General features: G+C 60.1%; 4 protein-coding genes across 4 annotated transcripts; 2 read left to right on the top strand and 2 right to left on the bottom strand.

The window, feature by feature from the left end:
- Positions 1-799: 799 nt before the first annotated feature.
- Positions 800-2,063, top strand: VDBG_00263 (glutamate-cysteine ligase modifier subunit; the record flags this gene model as incomplete). Its single annotated transcript, XM_003008536.1, has 2 exons — positions 800-825; positions 995-2,063. 2 exons carry the CDS (start codon positions 800-802, stop codon positions 2,061-2,063), a joined length of 1,095 nt encoding a protein of 364 aa, XP_003008582.1.
- Positions 2,064-2,274: 211 nt separating this feature from the next.
- On the bottom strand, positions 2,275-3,392 carry VDBG_00262 (exosome complex exonuclease RRP4; the record flags this gene model as incomplete). Its single annotated transcript, XM_003008535.1, has 2 exons — positions 2,275-3,130; positions 3,187-3,392. 2 exons carry the CDS (start codon positions 3,390-3,392, stop codon positions 2,275-2,277), a joined length of 1,062 nt encoding a protein of 353 aa, XP_003008581.1.
- A 575-nt stretch (positions 3,393-3,967) lies between these two features.
- Positions 3,968-4,319, bottom strand: VDBG_00261 (conserved hypothetical protein; the record flags this gene model as incomplete). The annotated part of the gene is made up of 2 exons (XM_003008534.1): positions 3,968-4,149; positions 4,214-4,319. 2 exons carry the CDS (start codon positions 4,317-4,319, stop codon positions 3,968-3,970), a joined length of 288 nt encoding a protein of 95 aa, XP_003008580.1.
- Positions 4,320-4,679: 360 nt separating this feature from the next.
- Positions 4,680-6,406, top strand: VDBG_00260 (conserved hypothetical protein; the record flags this gene model as incomplete). The annotated part of the gene is made up of 3 exons (XM_003008533.1): positions 4,680-4,723; positions 4,783-5,202; positions 5,272-6,406. 3 exons carry the CDS (start codon positions 4,680-4,682, stop codon positions 6,404-6,406), a joined length of 1,599 nt encoding a protein of 532 aa, XP_003008579.1.
- Positions 6,407-6,783: the final 377 nt, after the last annotated feature.

Genomic DNA, 6,783 nt, shown 5'->3' with positions numbered 1-6,783 from the left:
CGCTTGAGCTCACACAACTGTTGGTTGCAACTGTCAACTCCAAAAAAAATACCATATTTACTTTCCCCCCCCTCATTCTCTACAAAAAAGGCCGCAGGATACGGAAAGCGAAAAAAGGGGGGTTTTTTTCTCCCCCCCCCAAAAAAAAAAGGGGTCGCCCTGTCTGTTAAAAATCCGTTAGAAAATGGCCTTTTCGGGTTTTTTTTTCTTCATCAGCTTTAGTTTTCGTCCATGGTTGGCATGGGGGTTTGTTACGAAAAAGGGCGGGGGGGGGGGGGCGCCTAGGTGCGGTTTGCAGGAGATGCTTCGGCGGCCTAGCAGGCAAGCGCGTCATCTCGACTTTTGTCACTCGTCCCATCGGCCTTTCCCCCCTTCGCTGAATCTTCCATTATTAAGCCAAAGTCGCAGACGCCCTCCGCATACGGCGAGACCGAGGGCAGACACTATCGCGAGGTCGACCCAGCCCTTTCCTTTTCATCTTCAGACCTGGAGAAGACTGATTGCTTATTATCACCTGGGTGTACTGGAAGGCTTTCCCTTGACTTTCTCCCCACCCCCCAGCAAATTAACTTTCCCATCGCAACGCTCGTCTACCCCTCCAACCCGTCACTTGCTCACACCTAAATCCCTTCTCTTCTGAAGATCATCTATTGCGCAATCCCGCTTTCACAAGGCGACACATCCACAATATCCCGATCCGTCGACAGCCGACGCCCGAGGGCGCCAGTATTACCCCTCGCCTGTTTTGCATTTTCTCGTCGACCCGGCTTAGAAAAAAGGACGTTCGTCGCGATCCGTCATGACAAAGCTTATCATCTCCACCGGGTCCGTACCGCCCTATCCTCTCTTTTCGTCAATGCAACGTTGGTCGCTAGAGAATGATGACCAAGCGACCGGTGACGCTGTAATAACGAGCATTCATGCTGCGCAACAGAAGCGGGGGAACAATCAGAAAAGAAGGAAAAATCGGCTAACTGACTTGCCCCACGAACAGGAATATCGTCTCGGGCGGCCCCTCCATCATCCGCAAACCCGGCGCATACCGTTCTAACCTCGAACTCACAAATTCCCTGCGAAGCAATTTCCTCGCCGCTCAGCAGGACTACTCTGCTGCTGCCTCGCCCGAGTCCGAGGCTGAGGCCACGACGCCGGCCGAGACCAACGGGTTCACCAATGGTCACACCAGCAATGGCAACATTCCCAACGGCCTGAATGGTCATACCAATGGCCATCTGACCAATGGCAACGGCAACGGCCACAGCACCAGCAACGGCAACGGCTCCAATAGCCCGCGCTTCGACGCCAACGGCCGCCCGCGCCTCGATATCTGGACAGCCCTCGAGGATCATACCGACACGCTCTACGTGCCCCGCATTGACTGGGATCTGGCCGGCCTGCAGGAGGAGCCCTCTGCTTACGACGTCACGGTCAAGCTCTTCTTCCTGCCCTCGGCCTCGGTCGCCGACCGCGCGCGCCATGCCAGCGAAGCCCTGGCCCTTGTCCGCCGCGAGCTCGACATTGAGCGCGTCGACCTACTCATCGCCAGCTTCCCCGACATGTCCTTTGAGGGCGACTGCGAGTGGGAGGCTGACAAGCGCAATGCCCAGCAGGGCGATGTTGAAGCCGAGGCCGCGACCTGGGCTGTCCTTGAGGATCTGCAGCGTCAGGGCCTTGTAAGCAACCTTGGGATCGCCGAGTTTGGCACCGAGAAGCTCGCGGCATTCCTCAAGAAGGTCAACGTCAGGCCAGCCGTCGACCAGATCAACATCCACAACTGTTGCAATGTGCCGCCGCCTCTTATTCAGCTGGCCAAGGCCGAGGGCATCGAGCTGCTCGTGCACACAGACTGCACCGATGTGCTGCCCAAGGGCACGCTGCGCGAACTACTCGGCCACGGCCTGCAGGGCGCCGGCGTTCTGGCTGACCCTGTCGAGGGACACGACGGCTTGCGCGGAGAGCTAGAGCCCCAGTGGGTCGTCAAGTACACGGCGTTCGTCAAGAACCGCGGCGTCATCGAGAATAAGGGCTACTTTGCTGGTGCGGAGCTCGTCGCGGCGGCGTGAGCGAAGGGTCATATGGCGGCGGCAACAGCGAAGCGGAACGGAGGATGATTTGGGCTTTGATATACCACACCCACGCCCCCGGGACAGTCGATTTTTCTAGAACAAATGCATAGCGTGATTTGGATGCCTTGAATTTAAGAGGTACCGGCTTTCAATGAAGACTCTATTCAAGCTGTACTTTTTTCGCCTCCATGTGAATCACGCGGAGCACTCAGGCCTCGCTCGCGATCATGGCAGCCGCCAGCCTCTGCCCCCTCTCGCCACCGAGGTAAATGTCGTCCTCAGCACTCTCGTGTCCCATGTCGACAGCAATCTGATACCCAGTCGAGACCGTCTCCTCATCCACGCGCAGGCCGTTCTCGACGAGGGCCATGATGACACTGCGTATGCGCGAAATCTCGCGCATCGTCTCCGTATCGATGCGGTCGTTCTGGCTCGAGTAGACGTTGGCGCTGACCGTGTCCTCCATGCGGTTGAGGCCGACGACCTCGCCGGCTCCGGCGGCGCTCTCGCCGTCGGCCTTGACGAGCTTGCTGATCCAGATGTAGCCGTTGACGCCGAGCGTGACCTCGATCTGGTCGGCGCCGCGGGCCGAGGCGTCGACGGCGAAGCTCTGCCTCTTGGCGCGGACAACACCGGCGCCGCCGCCGCCGGTGCCGCTGACGGCGCAGAAGAGGCCGTTGCGCAGCTTGCCGTAGCGCAGGGAGCGCGTGTGCAGGCTGGCGCCGCCCTCGGCGTGCAGCGTCTGGACCTCGGCGACGAGCAGGTCGCCCTCGGCGAAGAAGGAGCGGATCTGCAGCTCGTCCGTGTCGGTGCGCTTGCGCAGGATGCCGCCGGGGAGGTTGATGGCGGAGATTTGCAGCGTCGCGAGCTGCGAGGCGCCGACGTCGACGCGCCACCGCTTCGGCTGCACCTCGACGATGCGCCCGACGACGAGGTCGCCAATCTCGGGCGTGTACCGGGCGCGCAGCGGCCGCACTGACAGCAGCTTGTTGGTGCGGGTGATGGTGCCGGCGACGGACGAGACGATGGAGCCGTCGGCCGCGCTGACGTACGTGCCGTGGCCTCTGAGATCCATGGTTAGCACGACGATTCAGGCACGGGGAACAGAGAGATGTGATACCGCATCCACTGGGGGTCGTCGGTGATGACCTCGCCGGGCGTGACGATATCATGGTGGCCAGCATTGCGGGCGCGCTTGGCGGGGCGGCTCATGCTGAGGTCGCCATCGAGATCGACGCCGCCGTCGTCTGAGTCTGAGTCGGATGCATAGACTGTGTTGGTGTGCACCTGCGGCGTGGGTTTCGGCGCATGGATTGTGATGGGCATGTTGGGTATGGGGGCGGCAGGGTCTGCCGGTGACGGGGGAGGTGAGTGTTCAGATGTGCCCGGTCAGGTTGAGATGCGGTTCCTGTACGTGCATGCGTCGTAGTATGTTCGTTGCTGAGAAGATGGCGCTGCAAGGCTGAGTGATGGTGCTGGGTGGGATGCACTGAAGCTTGTGAAGTGAAACTTTTTTGGAGGTGAGCTCAGAGACTCCATTTGGGTCCGTGGACGACTTTTGACCTGACAAAGGTGCTCTGGATCCGTGGGCGCTGTGTAGCTTCACAACACCGCATGCACAACACCCGGGGATGCTCAACACGCGATTCAATTCGAGAAAAAAGACAGCAGTGTTTTAGATTTCTTCGTTTTACAGTGTTGTACAATATCATTATGCGTGGCTGTAGCACCGAGCTGTGGGCCATGACGCCGCCAGCTGCATCTACAGCTTCGACCCCTTTGCTCGGAGCATCGTCACTCGGGTGAGTGTGTCCCCCTTTTGGTATCTCTATCTTCTTGTACAAATATCCCGTACACCCTGATCTTTTTTCTTTCTTTTTTCTTGCCGGGCCATTTGCGCTCTACTTGAACAGCCTCCAGATGCCCAAGTAGGCGAGTCCCAGGGAGATGCCCGTCACACCGAGCTTGCGACTCCGCATGCCGAACATGGTTTTGCGCTGCAGCAGAGCCGCTCGCTGCTTCTCGAGGTGCGACATGCCGGTCAAGTAGTTGTAGCCAGCTAGGCCAAGGAAAGCGCCGCCGCCTGGTACGATCGGATTAGCAAAGGTGTTGCAGGAGAGGCATCGGCCCTGGCAAGGCAGACGAACCGATGACACGGCACGACGTGCAATCATCGCCACGGTCGGCGCGCAGCAGATCGTTGAGATTCTCAGGCTTGTCGAGAGAGCCGAGACTGGGGACGTCGCCCGCCATGGTGAGGAGCAGACAAGGCGAAGTGGGATCGAGATTTGGGTGGGAGATGGGTGGTGCTTCTGCGAGTGCTCGACGGAGACAAAGAATGCAATGCGACCAGACGACATGGCCCTGTCTGCCACTGGCAGCCAAATGTCGCAGTTCTGAAGCTCCGACCGCCGATGTGGGGGCTGTCACCGTGGGCATTCCATGTCATCATGTTCCTGGCTGGAGCTTGCTGCCCCCCCCCCCCCCGCCACGGCACGATCGATCAACAGGCCGACCACTGGACTTCTCTCCCCGTACCTCGCCTCGCCTTGTCTTGCCTGCTTGACACCCACCAAACCAGCCTCGCAACCCCCGCGAGCGGCCCCTCGAACCATGAGCGGTGTTATCGAAGCGCTGCATATTTTTGATGAGCACAAGTCAGTCCGTCCCAACCTGAGATCCCTGGCTGCCACGAACGCCGCCCTGACCCAGCCAGCCACGCCGTCCTGTCGCACACCTACACCGGGCGGCCGCTCTCTGCCCAACATCTCCTGCCTCTCTATCTAGAACACCCCGCGCCACGACCCAACCTCATCTACCTCCCGAACACGAACCCACCGACCCTCGTCTTCAGCTTGCATCATGCGAACCTGCTGTACATCGCCACGTCCTCGCAAGAGGTCGAACCCCTGCTCGCCCTCGAGTTCATCCACCGCATAATCGACGCATTCGAAGAGTTTCTCGGCGCACCACTGATAGCGCACAAGATTGAGAACAACTACGATGTCGTGGCCCAGCTGCTCAACGAAATGTGCGATGCCGGTACCGTCAACACGACAGAGCCCAACGCGCTGCGAGATCTCGTCGAGGTCGAGGGGTGGATGGGCAAGCTGCTCGGCAGCATAAATCTCCCAGGGTATGTGCTGGGCAACAGATGATAGAAGAAAGGAAAAGCAACGAGGGCATACAGTCTGACTGGTGACAGGAAACCCGGCAACCTAGCGACGAGCTTCTCCAACTCGAGCGCCCCCTCTCTCATCCCCTCCAACACGCCCGCTCTGCCCTGGCGCCGCGCCAACGTCCGCCACACGTCCAACGAGCTCTACGCCGACATTGTGGAGACGCTCACCGTCACTCTCGCTCCCTCGGGCCGACCCCTCGCCGCCTTCGCCAACGGCACGATAGCCTTCACGTGCAAAGTCTCCGGCGTGCCCGACATACTCCTCAACCTGACGAGCCCCTCTGGCAAGCACAATCTTGGCGGCATCATGGACTTGCCAGTGTTCCACCCCTGCGTGCGGCTGGCGAGGTGGAAGGAGAGGCCCGGCGAGCTCAGCTTCATCCCGCCCGACGGACGCTTCATCCTGGCGGGCTACGAAGTCGACCTGTTGCCGTTTACGGGGGGCAAGGGGGCCAACCTCAAACTGCCCGTCAACATGGAGATCAAGACAGGGCTGGGCCCGGCGGGGGCAGATTTCGAGGTCCGGTTGCACGTGAACAAGATGATGCTCAGCTCCGGCGGCGCATCGTCTGCGTCCTCGAGCCAGTACGGTCGTGGCGGACCGCATTCCGGGTCGCCAGGGGCGCCGCTGCTCGAGGGGCTCGTCATCAAGGTGCCGCTGCCGGCGGACGTGCGGAACCTTTCGGAGATCCGGCCGAGCAAGGGCGACGCGAGCTACAACCCCGGCGAGAAGCTGCTCGAGTGGCATGTGCCGACAAAGGATCTGCCGTCGAGCACGTCGTACTTTGGACTTCGGTGCACCGTCGTCGGGCAGCTGCCGGACAAGGACGAGCAGGAGCTCGACCCGTCAGGGTTCGGGTTCGGCATAGAGTACACTTACAACGAGCCGTACCAAAGCGCATCGAGCAAGACGAGGGAGGAGGCCGCGGCGGGCGCCGATGAGGAGAGGGATGCCAAGAAGGTGGCACAGAACAAGATGCTGATGCCCACGTCGGCGTCCGTGAGCTTCTCCGTCAAGGGATGGCTCGCAAGCGGCATCAAGGTGGAGAGCATCATGATCGACCCCAGGAAGAGCAAGGGGCTCGGTGACGGGGTCAAGCCGTACAAGGGCGTCAAGTACCTGACGGTCAGCCACGGCGGGGTGGAGATTCGCTGTTAGTCGAGGGGCTGAGGGGCAAGCGGCCTGCTGGCCAATGCGGACATGAAATACCTATCCAGAAGACGTTGTTCGTGGGGTGCAAAGCTCATGGTTCATCAACCTGCTTCCGTCACGTTCGACACAAGAATTGGTGTGTTGGCTCCTCGAATGATGCATCTTTCCCGGGTGGCTCCCATGACTATGATGCCGAGAAGCCAGTACCTCAGTCCGTCTAGATGTTGGCAGATTCATCTCGCTCCTGGCAGGGTCTCAGTACCTTGGACAGCCATGCATGTCCGCACGCCCCTTTTCCGCTGCAGGAGCCCTTCTCCGTAGGCCCTTTCCCAGGCAGGTACAGCAGACAAGTACCTTACTCAGGTGAGAAGACGGCGACGCAG

The sequence above is a fragment of the Verticillium alfalfae genome, genomic scaffold (genome assembly GCF_000150825.1).
Source record: "Verticillium alfalfae VaMs.102 supercont1.1 genomic scaffold, whole genome shotgun sequence".
Classification (NCBI taxonomy): domain Eukaryota; kingdom Fungi; phylum Ascomycota; class Sordariomycetes; order Glomerellales; family Plectosphaerellaceae; genus Verticillium; species Verticillium alfalfae.
The sequence above is the reverse complement of the archived record's forward strand: the minus strand, read 5'-3'. Positions and strand labels throughout refer to the sequence as shown.